This window comes from Hirsutella rhossiliensis (genome assembly GCF_020360975.1).
Source record: "Hirsutella rhossiliensis strain HR02 chromosome Unknown scaffold00005, whole genome shotgun sequence".
Taxonomy (NCBI): domain Eukaryota; kingdom Fungi; phylum Ascomycota; class Sordariomycetes; order Hypocreales; family Ophiocordycipitaceae; genus Hirsutella; species Hirsutella rhossiliensis.
The window spans coordinates 5,565,914-5,581,366 of record NW_025408671.1 but is presented as its reverse complement, the minus strand read 5'-3'; the positions used below and the strand labels follow the sequence as shown (position 1 = coordinate 5,581,366).

General features: G+C 57.9%; 8 protein-coding genes across 8 annotated transcripts; 6 read left to right on the top strand and 2 right to left on the bottom strand.

Annotated features, from left to right (window-relative positions):
• Positions 1 to 788: 788 nt before the first annotated feature.
• HRG_06179 (uncharacterized protein) lies at positions 789 to 1,133 on the top strand (the record flags this gene model as incomplete). Its single annotated transcript, XM_044864650.1, has 1 exon — positions 789 to 1,133. The coding sequence occupies one exon, from the start codon at positions 789 to 791 to the stop codon at positions 1,131 to 1,133; it is 345 nt and encodes a 114-aa protein (XP_044721182.1).
• Positions 1,134 to 1,884: 751 nt separating this feature from the next.
• HRG_06178 (uncharacterized protein) lies at positions 1,885 to 2,532 on the top strand (the record flags this gene model as incomplete). The annotated part of the gene is made up of 3 exons (XM_044864649.1): positions 1,885 to 2,124; positions 2,177 to 2,382; positions 2,445 to 2,532. 3 exons carry the CDS (start codon positions 1,885 to 1,887, stop codon positions 2,530 to 2,532), a joined length of 534 nt encoding a protein of 177 aa, XP_044721181.1.
• Positions 2,533 to 2,725: 193 nt separating this feature from the next.
• Positions 2,726 to 3,268, bottom strand: HRG_06177 (mediator complex protein; the record flags this gene model as incomplete). Its single annotated transcript, XM_044864648.1, has 1 exon — positions 2,726 to 3,268. One exon carries the CDS (start codon positions 3,266 to 3,268, stop codon positions 2,726 to 2,728), a length of 543 nt encoding a protein of 180 aa, XP_044721180.1.
• Positions 3,269 to 4,221: 953 nt separating this feature from the next.
• HRG_06176 (TFIID subunit NTD2 domain-containing protein) lies at positions 4,222 to 6,863 on the top strand (the record flags this gene model as incomplete). Its single annotated transcript, XM_044864647.1, has 5 exons — positions 4,222 to 4,248; positions 4,640 to 4,822; positions 4,878 to 5,683; positions 5,735 to 5,947; positions 5,993 to 6,863. The coding sequence occupies 5 exons, from the start codon at positions 4,222 to 4,224 to the stop codon at positions 6,861 to 6,863; spliced, it is 2,100 nt and encodes a 699-aa protein (XP_044721179.1).
• Positions 6,864 to 7,794: 931 nt separating this feature from the next.
• Positions 7,795 to 9,590, top strand: HRG_06175 (PX domain-containing protein; the record flags this gene model as incomplete). The annotated part of the gene is made up of 4 exons (XM_044864646.1): positions 7,795 to 8,031; positions 8,122 to 8,298; positions 8,384 to 9,367; positions 9,441 to 9,590. The coding sequence occupies 4 exons, from the start codon at positions 7,795 to 7,797 to the stop codon at positions 9,588 to 9,590; spliced, it is 1,548 nt and encodes a 515-aa protein (XP_044721178.1).
• Positions 9,591 to 9,875: 285 nt separating this feature from the next.
• On the bottom strand, positions 9,876 to 10,370 carry HRG_06174 (mitochondrial ribosomal protein; the record flags this gene model as incomplete). The annotated part of the gene is made up of 1 exon (XM_044864645.1): positions 9,876 to 10,370. One exon carries the CDS (start codon positions 10,368 to 10,370, stop codon positions 9,876 to 9,878), a length of 495 nt encoding a protein of 164 aa, XP_044721177.1.
• A 763-nt stretch (positions 10,371 to 11,133) lies between these two features.
• HRG_06173 (flavin reductase like domain-containing protein) lies at positions 11,134 to 11,670 on the top strand (the record flags this gene model as incomplete). Its single annotated transcript, XM_044864644.1, has 1 exon — positions 11,134 to 11,670. One exon carries the CDS (start codon positions 11,134 to 11,136, stop codon positions 11,668 to 11,670), a length of 537 nt encoding a protein of 178 aa, XP_044721176.1.
• A 1,170-nt stretch (positions 11,671 to 12,840) lies between these two features.
• HRG_06172 (hsp90 protein) lies at positions 12,841 to 14,958 on the top strand (the record flags this gene model as incomplete). Its single annotated transcript, XM_044864643.1, has 1 exon — positions 12,841 to 14,958. The coding sequence occupies one exon, from the start codon at positions 12,841 to 12,843 to the stop codon at positions 14,956 to 14,958; it is 2,118 nt and encodes a 705-aa protein (XP_044721175.1).
• Between the last annotated feature and the right edge of the window lie 495 nt (positions 14,959 to 15,453).

The window sequence follows — 15,453 nt, the reverse complement described above, 5'->3', positions numbered from 1 at the left end:
CTGTTCCGTCACCTCATCCCCGCGGCCCTTTGCCATGGTCAGATGCTGTCACGGCCTCGGAACTTTTGCTGCTTGCTTACTGTTGACAAACCCAAACCCCTCTCTTGCCGGATCACCACGTCCACAAGCAGCGACAAGCAGCGACAACAGCTACAAGAACCGATTCCAAAAGCTCCACCTCGCGCAACAAAGCCCCTTTGCCGTTCCATTCATTAACCTCGTGGCCTCCCTCCCTGCCTCGCCCCCCCCCTCTCCCACGCCCGAGGTACAGTAATATGTATTGGATGGTTTCAGCTACATCCGCCCCGCCTCGGCGCTTTCGGAGCTTGGAAATAGACTGCCTGGAACATTGGCTGCTCTTTATGCGTCATGTGTTGCCACGTCCATTTATCCTCCACGTCTACGTCACGCGCCGGTTTGCTTGTACGCGCTCCATAACCGCCAGAAATGATGAAACATGGACAATCACCTTCACAGAATCATCGCGCCCAATGTTCACCAGGCGTCACCCACCGATGCCTCTTATCCGAGCCTTGAGGCGCACCAGTGTCGAATCAGTGCAATGTGCCTTGTTTGCCCATCAAGATGACTGAGGTAGGTAGCAAACAGACGGCATCCTTCAACGGTCGCCTCCAAGTCCTTGATCAGCGTTCGACGCCCACGATAAATACCCCGGGTAATCTCGCGACCGTCCAGCTCGACCCTTTGCCCAGGTCCTCTTGCAAGCCGCTTTGCATGTGTGCACGAAGCATATGCTCTTCCTGTACCATTTTCTGCGAGCAACAGTCATGACATATGAAAGTAGCACGCCCAGTCACAACCCGAACATCGCCGTCCATGGCTTGCTACAGGCTCGCGCGACTGAGTCGGACCAGGGTGGCACAGGGTCCACCATCGCTCTGGCTCTCACATGCGGTGCGCTATTCATAACGACAGTCGGCTTTGCATACGCCATGTGCCGCTGGCGGATCAAGTACATGGCGATGCGGAGGAAGGTTGACAGCCACGGCGTTATTGAGCTGAAGCCCGGCCAAAAGCAAGACGCGGTCCCGAGAGCCCAAGAAGCGGATGGAGACCCGGCTCCAGGAACCCCAGGGCTGGATGGCGAAGCCGCCGTGTCTGGGGCACTGTAGCCCGGTCGAGCTGGAATAGAGGGCAAGGGACCGGTTCATTGGCAAGCCCGCGTTTGTAGTAGACTACAAAAGCCTCCACCTGGTTCTTCCGTAATGGCGGTACAGAGAAAGCTCGGGTGGGCGATACACCGCGACTTGTCATGTTGCCGTCGTCTCCCACACGGACGCAGTCATTCTGTCGCTATCTTCATATCTCGTGGGCTGCGTCGCGCTCACAAGCACTGGCTGGCCGCGGCCATTATCTGCCACTCTGACGACTCTTTGCCGCCGCTCACGACATCTTGTCTCTTCACGACACCACATGGGCGCAGTCTCGTCTCAGGTTCAGGCAGGTTGACGAGATGTCTAAGCTGCGGCCAAAAGATGCTTAGGACGATTACCATAAGGGGGTTGAAGCAAACGCGTAGTCGGTCTCGCCACCAGTAAGAAACTGGGAGGGTCCCTTGGCTCCCTAGATGAGCACGCTCAGCACCGCTCCGATCACCGGTCTCCAGTACCGAAAGCGTGAAGCTACCATTTTCTTTTGTTTCGGCTTCGTGCGTCGAGGAATGAGAAGACGCAGGTTGAGGGTGGCATGTGATGTGCGGTGCGATCTGCGCTCGCTTTGAGGGGCATCTACATACCAAGTGATGCTGAGCATCGTCCTACAAGAACGGTGGAACAAAGAGCTCGACCTCGACCTTGCTATTTTTCGTTTATTCTCCTTCCCGTGTTGAAATCGTCGAAATACAGACAGAGAAATATACACAGCATGGTCCCCCTCCCGCTACTCATCCTGCTGCTGGCCGCCGTGGTCATAGGCGCGCCTGCGCTTCAACCTGCGCCTGGCATCCGTGTTAGTGAAAGCAAATGCGTCCACGGATCGCCGACAAAGACGGAGAACTACGACATCCAGTACCAGGAGGTCAAGCCGCCATCCGGCAACGGCAGCCATGACTTCATCGTCGACCCGTCTTGGCGCAAGCGTCACTCCACCCTCGGAAGCAGCGTTGTATGTGACGTCTGATTGCCAGCCTGGAGAGCAAGGCTGATTGACTTGGAAGCAAATGTCGATGGGAAATCCCTCTCTATCGTATGGAGAGTTCAAGTGCCAGTACTCCTGCGGCGGCATACCAGGCTGCGTCTCCTTTGCGGGATACGAAAGTGGGATCCCCATCATTCCCCCACGACGCGGCGCATCTTTGCTGACCCAGGGCATAGGCACGGTGACTGGCTCAAAAAAGTTTGAGTGCTATGTCTTCGACTCTCTGTAAGACAAAGGCGACCGACAACGCTCCAGCCACTACAGCCTGGCTAACCACACCGTTGCAGCATCAAGCCCAGAAACCTCGTTCTGGCACCCGACCCTAAAGATGGCGTGATGACGCACGCGTACAACAGACTTTGCGACGACAAGTAGGCTGGACAGGTGCATTGGGGAAAACACCAGCAAGGGCTGCCATTGCTGGCTCGGTAACGGCACGTAGGTAGTTTAGTTGAGGACATATGACTCTGCGCGTGTGCCGGCCACTTCCCGGGACGCCCAAACGCCTTGGCACGAAACTTGGAAATTGCTGCCCTTTACTCTGAAATCGCAGCAAGTGAGCCTTGGGCTAGCTCATCTTGAGACTTTCGTCATGCTTCTCCAGAAAGTCGCGGGCCTCCTGCCATAGCTCCGCCTCCATGTCCCGCTCCACGCGCCAGCTTCGGCTGTTGAGCCAGCCGACGTCCAGGTTTCCGACGGTTCCCACGCCATTGGGCTTGAGCGACGCCTTGGCCGCGGCGCTGTTGGGGCCCTGTCGCGGGGCGTTGGACAGATTCACGATGCCTGCCTCCTCGAGGGCCAGCACCTGGCGCTTCATGCGCACGTCGATGCTGTGCAGTGTGGTGAGGAAGGAGTCGGTGGCCGAGCGGAACGCCTCCTTTTGCGACGGCGGGTCCAGGGCCGGCTGGTTGGCGCCGTCTGCTACGGGCTCGGCGCTGGCGGGTGTAGTGAGGGCGTTGAGCGCCGTGGCGGTGTGGCTCATGAGTTGAGCGATGGAGCGGCCGATGGCATTCAGGTGGTCAATGTTTTCCTCAGCCGTGAAGGGCTGGTGGGTTTGGAAGTCGCCGGGGTCTTGGCTTTGGCCCATGACGATGTCGTTGGGCGAAGTCATTGTGAGGATGGAGGCCGCTTTGATGCCGTGAAGTGCGTGCGGCTGCTGCTCAGAGCTGGGAGTGAGAAGTACTACCCGGTAGCCTTTTCGCCGACGCGCGGCACACTATACGTGGGGCGTTGCTGGTGAAAGGGACTCGGGGGTGTTGAAGAGTCGATACTGTGGCTGCAATTGTGTCCGTTGCGGGCGTATGATGTCGCGCTCCTCTATCATGAACAGGGGAAAGCTAGCGGACGTCAATAGATGGAATGTGGATTCATCACGTCTCTTTCAATGGTTTGTGTTGAGTCAGCTCGAGGACTGTGACAGTAAATACACTTTCAAGACTTCTGTTTCCGAGTCTCTCAATCGATATAGAACGGAGTCGTTCAAACAAGGTTGAGAGATGGACCTCTGTGCATGTACCTGTCTGGTCGCTTAAACCCCGGCAAACTGTCTCCGCCGCCCGCCCAGCCTCCATGTCCTACCGTACAACACCTGCAGCGGTAGCGTCACGACTCTTGTACAGCTTCATTCAAGTTCCACCTGCTTTCCCGCTTTGCACCCCCAGCCCGCTCCATATCAGGACCGTCGTCTCACTTCCACAACGCACTTGACGTTGTATCCGGAGGCTTCTACGAGCCCTGCACTATTTGTACGTGGATTATTGGCTGTCGCTCCGCTTTGCCGCTCCAGTCTCCGACTTCATTATGGTCTAAACGAAGCGCCCCGAAAACGTGTGCTCGTTCAGGCCGCCGTATCCCCCCCGTGGAGCCTCGCGCTTACTCTCCGTATAGCTTATTTCCATAGGCTTCCTGCCCAGAGCAGGCAAGGGCGAGTCCTTTGCCGTCATGTCTGGCCAGACCCCAGCCCATGGGGCTGCGCCAGCATCAAACTATGGAGGTCAACCAGTCACCTCTCCAGTGGGCGTCGCTCCGGCCGCGAGCGCTGCTGCTGGGTCGACTACTGGCGCCATGTCAAACCAGAACTTGAACCAAATCGTACGTCTTCTCTGTTGACCTATGCTGTCTTTCTCTGCTGCCGGTTGCGCGGTGACGCGCGCTCGAAAAATCTTGGAAAAGGCCTGCACACCAAGACGCGTCACTCCTGCCAGGCATCAGGCATCCGTTTTTAATCTCTCTATTCACCTCCCTGCTGCACACTCGTGAACTCCTCAATACAACACACCGCTGCACCCCGTCGTGAGCCACCGGCCTGCCAACTCGGTTGCAGTCCCAGGCGCTTGAGCTCGATTCCAGGGTGCAGCAGCAGAATATGTTGAGATAACTAGTTCGAGAGGCTCGCATCATTGCTCTTCTCTGCTATGCTTCGCTTCCACGACGTGCTGAGTATCTGGTCTGTGGACCTCGGACTAACCAACTCATGTCGCAGGTCACCGACTATCTGCTCAAGCGGGGATTCAACCGCACAGAAGAGGTCTTTCGTCAAGAATCCAAGTACCTTGGCTCGGACGGAAAGCCCATCCAGCAGCTGGCCAACATGGGTCCCAAGAAATACCAGAAGGCTTTCAAGCTCGTCAAGGATTGGGTCGAGAACAACCTCGATCTGTACAAGGTAAGCTTCAAGCCCCTCAACGTGCGAGTCCCCGAAGCTAAGCATCATGTCCCAGTTTGAGCTGTCAAAACTTCTCTGGCCAATCTTTGTCTACTCCTTCTTTGAGCTAGTCGGAAACGGGTACGCCGAAGATTCCAAGGCGTTTCTCAAGGACCTCGGGCACCATTTCCAGCCCGCCCATGACGATGATCTCAGAAACTTTTCCACCATTACGCTGCCACAGCACATTGCGGACAACTCCACGGCGAAGCTGTACAGGGACAACAAGTACCGCATCCCGCTCAACCAGCACGCGACAGGTGACTTGTTCAACTTTCTCGAGCGAGAGTCTGAGCAGGGCGGTGCTGTGATTCGGCAGCTGCTCGTCACGTACTGCCAAGTTGACTCTACTGCCCGCGGGCCCATCACCCCTTTCAGCTTCGAGGCCGTCTTTCGTCGATCGAAAAACGCTGATATCGACGAGGTCGATGCCAGAGAGGGCATTCCCGGCATCAACATTGGACTCTCCAATAGGGACGTGCTTGATCCCACAGCCCCACTCAAGCTCGGCCCCCTGCCCATGGAGAGTGATCTCCGCGAAGATGTTCGCGCTGAACTTGAGGATGAAGAGCGCAAGAACCCGCCTCCCGACGGAGTCTCAAGCCTCTTGGAAGAGTTCGACCAGAAGATTAAGCGGGAGGAAAGTGCCGATGCGCCAAGCCGGGCCGACCTCCCGTTGCCCCCCTCAAGACCGCGGGACATTATGCTCGAGATGCAGAAGGTGCGAGAGAACCGCGATCGATTCAAGATTGAGGGTCGAACCGGCGGAGTGGGCACGGCTGTCAGCGCGTGCATGTTTACATTTCACAACACCCTGGGAAGGTGAGTTTTCGCGGCTGTGGAACTGAAGGACTCTAGCTGACATGTCTGCAGCGTAACAAGCATGGATTTCTCGGCCGACGGCAAGCTTGTCGCTGTCGGCACTAGCGAGTCGTATATCCGGGTCTGGTCTCTCGACGGCAAGGAGCTCCCGTCCATGAACGCCCATGAAAAGGAGGGCAAGTTCAATAGCCGCAAGTTGATCGGCCACTCGGGACCTGTTTACGACGTGTCGTTTTCCGACTCGGCATCCGGGCCTCCCCAGAGGCTGTTCGGCGAGGAGGGGCGCAACAACCCCCCTCTTGACGGCAGGCCGAAGCTGCTGCTGTCTTGCGCCGCAGACGGCCAAGTACGGCTGTGGTCCTTGGAGGCCTGGGCTTGTCTGTGCATATACAAGTCGCACGATGGCCCCGTGCACCGCGCACTGTGGGGTCCTCACGGCCATTACTTTGTGAGCGGAGGATACGACAAGGTGGCCCGCGTCTGGATGCAGGATCATGCCTCGCCCCAGCGCTTGCTGGTGGGACACGACACGGCCATATCGGCCCTCACCTGGCACCCCAACGGGTCCTATGTCTTCTCTGCCTCTGACGAAACGGACAAGTCGATCCGCATGTGGTCTGTGGTGACGGGGCAGTGCGTTCGAGTCTTCTCGGGCCATACCGACTATATCAGCGCGCTCGAGTGCGCGCCCAACGGCAATATCCTGGCCAGCGCCGACTGCGCCGGCAACATTTTCTTCTGGGACATCAACAAGGGCACCCGCATCAAGCGCTCGCGCGGCCACGGACGCGGCGGCATCTGGTCCCTCAGTTTCAGCGTCGAGTCCACCGTCCTGGTGTCCGGCGGGCAGGATGGGACGATACGGATATGGGACGTCGAAACCCCGGCGGATCCTCAGAAAGTGGCGCAGCAAGTCGGGCTGGAAGCCGTCGCCTCTGGTGTTGAGGGAGCGAATGCCGGCGGCGCGGCTACGGATGCCTCGCGGGTGAACTCGGGGGCCGTAGGGCAAGCCGGGGCAAGCGCAGCCAGCGGCGGGACGCACAAGAAGAAGAGCAAGGAGGTGATGGTGACTCCCGACCAAATCAGCGCGTTCCCGACCAAGAAGACGCCAGTCATGAAGGTCATGTTCACGCGGATGAATCTCATCGTTGCGGGAGGCTGCTACGACCCCGAGCGCTAGGAGCGCGACGAGGTCGAGCAACTGGACCAGATGTTGCAGTCGTTGGCATGGAACAAGCTTCTCAAGGAGGGCCAGAAGCGGCAGGCGACTGCTCCTGCAAAGCCTCCCAAGGGAAGTGGCAAAAGAAAGAAGAATTCAAGCGAGTAGGATAGGCTCGCAATATGCAAGGAGAATTTCCATTTCGGGGAAAGGGGAGTTTGGTTTAGGGTTCTCCCGGAACGGTCTGGCGTTGAGCATTGGAGGGCTCGGAGGTCGGCTGAGAGAACGAATGTATCATAGGATGGCGATTGCACCAGAAAATCGTCTGGACTGGAGGAGTAATGAACATATTGAAGCTACCAAGATCTCGGTTTACTACTCGTTTGCCTATAATGGTAGGCTCTCGCGGCGCGGAGAGAGGCGCATACGACGGGAGGTTTAGGCGGAGAGGTGCTAATAATTACCCCGCTGCCCTCGTCATCTGCAGCGCCATCAGCCAGCAGTCGCCTGGGGGCTGTGCGCTAGCAGTCCCCCGTCGAGCTCCCTCCCCCCACAAGCGTAACTTACCATGGAACCTGGCCTCTGCGGTTCCGAGATCATCATCATCGTAACCCCACGTGCGCATGACATGGACGATTGATATGTTGAGCGATATTTAGTCCTTTCCACGGAGATGCACCAGAGAATTTTGCAGAAGAGTAAGTTCGCAGTTGCTCGATCTCCCAAATCCAACCAGGAAGCATAAAAGGGTACTCCGTACAAGATATCCGTAGCGTAACGCAACGTCGATGGGCGGGCAGTCTTACCTCATCAGGGTAGGTTTAGACGCCTCGCTGCCACCTGCTCCGTCGACCCTCGATCCTCCAGCAACCCCTCCAAAACCATACATCTCCCAGCTGCGCAACCCCGTCCAGCCGCCGGCTTTCTCGTACGGCCACCGTTGATCGCAGCCATGGACGTCGAGGAGTCGCCATGGGCCGACTCGTCAAAAACGTCGCAGAACGATGCGCCGAGCTCCCAGCCCTCGTCGTCGTCGCAGCCGGCCGCGTCGCCCTCCCCTCGCCCCTCGCGCGGGCCCCGTCGCCTCGTCGCTCAGCCCACCCGCCTCGAAGCTGTCGAGGATCCTCTCGGCCCTCTGAGCGGCGCCCGCGACGCAGCCCCGCCCGTGCCGCCCCAGAAGGAGCAGATGGTGATTCGCACCACCATGCCTCACCAGCAGCCTGCCCGCCGCCCAACCGACCCCCATGACGTCGACGATGCAGACTTTGCGTCGCCCAAGGGTCCTCGAGCTCCGCCGCCCGTCGATGCCGCGAGGCCGAGCAGCGTCAGAAGCAATACCCACCCCAGCGTCAGCATCGAGCAGGCAGCCAAGCCGACGTTCCAGATCACCGTCGGCGATCCCGTCAAGATTGGCGACCTCACGAGCTCCCACATTGTCTATTCCGTGCGTACAAAGGTCAGTCTTTGATGCCAATCTTCGGCCGCATTCGCTGGCTTTGCTGGTGGAGCGTGGCTGACAAGGAGCTCGATTGCCCCTCCAGACCACGTCTAGAGCCTACAAACAGCCCGAGTTCGAGGTGAAGCGGCGGTACCGGGACTTTCTCTGGCTTTACAACACCCTTCACGGCAACAACCCCGGATACGTCGTTCCACCCCCGCCCGAGAAACAAGCCGTCGGCCGATTCAACAGCAACTTTGTCGAAGGCCGGCGAGCCGCTCTTGAGAAAATGCTCAACAAAACTGCGGCCCACCCAACGCTGCAACACGATGCAGACCTCAAGCTCTTCCTGGAGAGCGAAGCCTTCAACGTCGACATCAAGCACAAGGAGCGGAGGGACCCCCTCCCCCCCGAAAGCAAGGGCGTCCTCGGCTCGCTGGGCATCAATGTGGGGGGCGGAAGCAAGTTTGTGGAACAGGACGACTGGTTCCACGACCGCAAGGTTTATCTCGATGCCCTCGAGAACCAGCTGCGCGGCCTTCTCAAGGTCATGGACGTCATGGTCAGCCAGCGCAAGATGATGGCCGATGCAGCCGCAGACTTTTCCGCCTCCCTCCATGCCCTGTCCACAGTCGAGTTGTCTCCCTCGCTCTCGGGGCCTCTCGACGCCCTCTCCGACCTCCAGCTCACCATCCGCGACGTGTACGACCGCCAGGCTCAACAAGATGTCCTGACTTTTGGCATCATCATCGAGGAGTACATCCGTCTCATCGGCTCCGTCAAGCAAGCCTTTATGCAGCGCCAAAAGGGGTTCTACGCCTGGCACTCGGCCGAGTCGGAGCTGCACAAGAAAAAGGCGACGCAGGACAAGCTTCTCCGGCAGGGCAAGAGCCAGCAGGACCGACTAAACCAGGTCAACGCCGAGGTTGGTGAGGCGGAGAGAAAGGTGCACCAGGCGAGGCTGCTCTTTGAGGAAATGGGCCGGTCTATCCGGTCGGAGCTCGATCGGTTCGAGAAGGAAAAGGTTGAGGACTTTAAGAGCGGCGTGGAAACGTTTCTGGAGAGCGCCGTCGAGGCACAAAAAGAGGTACGGCTGTCTGGTGCCATGCCCTCACCCTTTCTACATAATGAACTTGACTAACAGCAGCCGTGACGCGCAGCTGATTGAGAAGTGGGAGACGTTCCTGATGCAACTGGACGCCGAGGATGATGAATCCGCCTTTTACCGACCACCCGTCTACCAACAGAATAAGCCGCCCGGCGACACTGCAATTGACCGTGCCAGGGCGAACATGGACGACTCGGACTAGGGAAGGTTGGTTTGCGAGAAGGGGGCGCGTCGGAGCTGCGTCATAATGTAGCATGCATTTGCGGTAACGCTGGCCGACGAGCAGAGGCTTCTGAGTCGACAATTCAGATACGCGTCTATTCAGATCTTACAAGCCGCATTCTGCACAGGTGGCGCAAGCTTCCTCTTGCCACCACCTCATACATGGGCCCTGTGTTGTGCTCAGCTTTTGCTTGATTTGTACAAGTCGATTGAGTGCTTGCTCCAGTTGGGGTCGATTCGTCAAGTTCTCATGATCCCAAGACCCTCATTTTCTTCTCGTAGGATTCTTCTTCTTTCCCGTATCCTTCATGGCGCCCGCATCCTGCGGCGCATAGCCCGCAATCAAGTCGGCAAAGTCATTGTCGGCGTCCTTCTCCTCGGCGCCTTCCTCCCCACTAGCCGCGGAAGCGTCAAAGCCGCGGCCAAAACGTTCTCGGAAAGCAGCCAGCTTGCCGGCCTCGTCAAGCTCGACGTTGCGCAGGGATTTCTCGCTGGGCTGCCAGAGCAGGGTGTTGCGCGTGTCCTTTGCGGCGCGATAGATGGGCGCGGGTGAGGTGGTGCGCATGGTGTAGGTGGAGCCGTCGGTCAGCTGGACGAGCTGGGTGAAGGTGTAGGGGCGACGGGGCCGCGGGATGAAGGTTGCGTGACGGATCTGCTGGGCGGATGTGGATTTGGGGGTGAATGAGCACGGTGTCGTGGTGCTCAGGGGTCCGGTCCGGGATGGCGCGAAGGCCAGGGGGAGGTGGGGGAATTTCCCCATCGTGTTGAACTTGACGCTATGCACAGGGATTTCTCGTAGAGACGGATTGAAGTTTCTGGCAGCAGAGGGAAGGTCGAGAGGAGAGGTGGTCTGGTAGTTGACTGAGGTCAAGCCGGCTGGATAGGTACCCAGTGAACGTCGCAAACTTTCCGAGCTGATCTCTTTCTTATCGATAAGCATTCCACCTTTTCGCCCGGGATTTCGCTACGGAGAGCTTCTCTCCAAGCACGGCGGCCCACCGTCCCAGCTACAACATTCTTCCACCACCGCCGCCGCCGCGCTGCTTGGCGAGATCGACCGGTGTCTTGTCACGGAACACAATGATCTGGGCGGTGCGATGATGCTTTGCAAGGCGACGTGCAATGCTTCGCTCGGGACTTTGCGGGCAGGGCTGCCGAGGCGGCTTGTCGTGGTGCAAGCGCCGCAGAGGAGATTGTGCTTCATGAGAGCGATCAGAGGCTTCCACAATGGGCTTTTCGGTGCTCCTTGGCTTGGGTCATTCTTGCGAAGGCAGGGATTCTTCCAATGGGCGCCAATGCTTCCCCGACCGTTGACGCAGCCCTCATCTGCCGCAGAGACGCAAGGTTGGCATTGCCTACACCAATCTCGTCTGAGTTACGAGCCACCTGTGCTAACCCCAGGCCACCCAGCCCAGTCGGCGAGAGCTTTATTCCGCAGATCATCCTCCTACGTCTCTTCGCCATCGCCGTCAACAGCTGAGCCCGACGCGGAGACATCTCTCCCCGAACAACTCCGCTCCGTCATGCGCCTCCTCGCCAGCCCCGTCGTCGTCTGTACCTCTACCCACGACGGCGTCCCACGCGCCATGACAATGTCGTCGTTTACGTCCCTCGCCCTCAGACCTACGCCGCTCGTCACGTTCAACGTCTTGACGCCAAGCCGGACGCTGGACGCGATCGCAGCAAGCCGAGAATTCAACATTCACATCCTCGCGGGGGACGCAGCGGGTGCAGCAGTCGCAGACCACTTTGCGCGGGGAAACTCGGAGGGCGCGTTTGAAGGGCTCAGGGGAGTGACGACCAACATGGCAAGCCACAGACCGCCTTTGATGAGCGGGAACGGGGTGCTGAGAGCACTGAGGTGCAGGGTCTTCCAGCAGGGACTCCAGGGGGGGCTGGTGAAGGTGAGGGACCACGTGCTCGTGGTGGGAGAGGTGGTTGAGATGATACCCGGCAAGGACGCGAGGGAATTCGGGCTGGCCTACGCGGACCGGAAGTACAGGCAAATCGGGGGCGTGATTGCCAAGGGGGGCATGCGTCTGCAGGAGGAGGACCAATGAGACAGGACGGGCGCCGTTTGCGTGCAACTGCCCGTGCAGTGGCCGTATACATGCACTTGAATGATGCTCGGACCAGGCCTTTGGTGCAGAGCAGATGGAGAAGAGTCGGGCACAGCGGGACTTTTTCCGATATCCTGCGAGGCTCTCCCAGACTCTATTCAGTAGAGGCAAGCTAGATCCTTATCCATGGACGGTAGATACAGCACAGCACGTATACATGGACGAGAAGCAAGGCATCATGGGCGCGACGCAGTTCACTGCGTGATCCATCCTCTGCACCTGCGCTGATAAGATAAGCCTTGCCTTGGCATAACCCACAGCAGAGCCGGGCCGGGGAAATCCCGCGGCAGCAAGGAAGAGTTTCTCAGCCTCGCCAAAGGGTTCACGCCTCTTGGCAAAGACTCGGGCGCCGCAAACAGTCAATTCGTGACACAGATGTACAGTATGGCCTGTAGAACACACGGGAACATTCCAAACCATGCCGAGGTGGAATAGCGAGAGGCGTGCAAACCGGAACACGGTTTTCCAAAAAAAAAATTGCAGTGGAGGCTACAATTTTTTGCCCTTTCCAAGGTTCCCACCTGGCCGCCAGTAGCGGGCGCCTTTTTCGCTGAGCTCTAGAAGGCTCCATAAGGCTCCAGCACCAGCTAGGGACCAATCAGCGTGCGGCAAGCTGGTTGCTGGGGAAAAGGCACAAGCCATAGAATCTCATGGAATCTCGACTTTCGAGAGAAGACAGGCACAGCTCTCGCTCGAGACCCTTATTTTATTACGCGGCTGCCTTCCCTTCCCATCCGTCCTTCTCTTCTCTTTCTTTCTCAACACTATCCCATCTCCGTCCGCACGCCTTCCTCCGTCTCTCTCACGCATCCCCTCTGCACTTCTGTCATATCCAGAGAAGCTCTGCCGCCTAGAGCCTGTTCTCTCCATCGCCATCCCCACTGTCTATAGGTAAGCCTGCCGACCACACCCAGTACTCTTCTGCCCTTGATATCCCTTGGGGACGGGGCGAACTCGCTGCACTCTCGTAAGGGACGAGCCCTGCTGCACCGCCGTGGCTGCTTGCGGAACACCTCGCTTCGTCTTCTTGCCTCTGGCCATTCCACCCTTGATCATCCTCGTACTGACTCGCCCTCAAGATCCCCAGGCCGTCTTTTGATACCCGCCACAATGGCCGAGACTTTCGAGTTCCAGGCTGAGATCTCTCAGCTTCTCTCCCTCATCATCAACACCGTCTACTCCAACAAGGAGATTTTCCTCCGTGAAATTGTCTCCAATGCCTCCGATGCCTTGGACAAGATCCGCTACAAGTCGCTGTCCGACCCCACCCAGCTCGACTCTGGCAAGGACCTGCGCATCGACATCATCCCCGACAAGGAGAACAAGACCTTGACCATCCGCGATACCGGTATTGGCATGACCAAGGCCGATCTCGTCAACAACCTGGGTACCATTGCCCGCTCCGGCACCAAGCAGTTCATGGAGGCTCTGACTGCTGGCGCCGATGTTTCCATGATCGGCCAGTTTGGTGTCGGCTTCTACTCTGCCTACCTCGTCGCCGACCGCGTCAGCGTCGTCTCCAAGCACAACGACGACGAGCAGTATGTCTGGGAGTCCAGCGCCGGTGGCACCTTCAGCATCACTGCCGACACCGAGGGCCACCAGCTCGGCCGCGGCACTGCCATCATCCTGCATCTCAAGGACGAGCAGGCCGACTACCTCAACGAGAGTAAGATCAAGGAGGTCATCAAGAAGCACTCCGAGTTCATCTCCTATCCCATCTACCTCCACGTCAAGAAGGAGACCGAGACCGAGGTCCCCGACGAGGACGCCGTGGAGGAGGTCAAGGAGGAGGAGGAGGGCGACGACAAGAAGCCCCGTATCGAGGAGGTTGACGACGAGGAAGAGGAGAAAGAAAAGAAGAAGAAGACCAAGAAGGTCAAGGAGACCAAAATCGAGGAGGAGGAGCTCAACAAGCAGAAGCCCATCTGGACTCGTAACCCTCAGGACATCACCCAGGAGGAGTACGCTTCCTTCTACAAGTCGCTCTCCAACGACTGGGAGGACCACCTGGCCGTCAAGCACTTCTCCGTCGAGGGTCAGCTCGAGTTCCGCGCCATCCTCTTCGTCCCCAAGCGTGCTCCCTTTGATCTCTTTGAGACCAAGAAGACCAAGAACAACATCAAGCTCTACGTTCGCCGCGTCTTCATTACCGATGACGCTACCGACCTCATCCCCGAGTGGCTTGGCTTCGTCAAGGGTGTCGTCGACTCCGAGGATCTTCCCCTCAACCTGTCTCGTGAGACTCTTCAGCAGAACAAGATCATGAAGGTCATCAAGAAGAACATTGTCAAGAAGTCTCTTGAGCTCTTCCAGGAGATTGCCGAGGACAAGGAGCAGTTCGACAAGTTCTACAGCGCCTTCTCCAAGAACTTGAAGCTGGGCATCCATGAGGATTCGCAGAACCGCCAGCTCTTGGCCAAGCTGCTGCGCTTTAACTCGACCAAGTCTGGCGACGAGCTCACTTCGCTGTCCGACTACGTCACCCGCATGCCCGAGCACCAGAAGAACATGTACTACATCACGGGCGAGTCCATCAAGGCCGTCTCCAAGTCTCCCTTCCTCGACACCCTCAGGGAGAAGAACTTCGAGGTGCTCTTCCTCGTCGACCCCATTGACGAGTACGCCATGACCCAGCTCAAGGAGTTTGAGGGCAAGAAGTTGGTGGACATCACCAAGGACTTTGAGCTTGAGGAGACCGATGAGGAGAAGAAGGCTCGCGAGGAGGAGGAAAAGGAGTACGAGAGTCTGGCTAAGAGTCTCAAGAACGTGCTGGGCGACAAGGTCGAGAAGGTTGTCGTCAGCCAGAAGCTTGGTCTCTCCCCTTGCGCCATCCGCACCGGTCAATTTGGCTGGTCTGCCAACATGGAGCGCATCATGAAGGCCCAGGCCCTCCGCGACACGTCCATGAGCAGCTACATGTCTTCCAAGAAGACGTTTGAGATCTCGCCCAAGTCTGCTATTGTCCAGGAGCTCAAGAAGAAGGTCGAGGCCGATGGCGAGAACGACCGGACCGTCAAGTCGATTGTGCAGCTGCTGTTCGAGACATCGCTGCTCGTCTCCGGCTTCACCATTGACGAGCCCGCCGGCTTCGCTGAGCGCATCCACAAGCTTGTGCAGCTTGGCCTGAACATTGAGGAGGACGATGCGGCGCCCACCGAGGCCGCTGCCGCCGACGCCCCTGCTGCTGCTGCCGCCGGCGACAGCGCCATGGAGGAGGTTGACTAAACAGCTTGCCTCGAGGGAACTGACGCATCGACACCGGGGTCCAAAAGGTTGCACGGAGTTGAAGGGATGCTTTTTTTTCTATTTAGAGCAAACGGCATGGTCTTGCGTTTCGGAATTGTTTTAATGTCCTAACCGTCTTCTTCCACGCGCTTCGTCTATTCCCCAACGCGGTTTCCCGCGAGGAAAGGACTGGATGTGCTCTGGCTCGGTATCTCTATGATGACGCAGATGAGATAGATGCGCTGAATGAAACGAATCCTTAAGTTGTGCTCGTCTTGAGTGAAAGCATGTTGAATTAGCACCTACGCAGGCTAGTAACCGAGTAACCAAGACTTCGATTTCCAGTCAGACTTGCCTTGTATCACTGAATGGGGTCTGCGGCATCTATACAGCGCCTTCTTTCGATTGTGCCACTCTTGTTGATGCGATTGCTTCCGTGGTGAACAAGACCACTGCGTATTTAGAAAGGTGGAGAGACTCAACCTTTGGTCAACT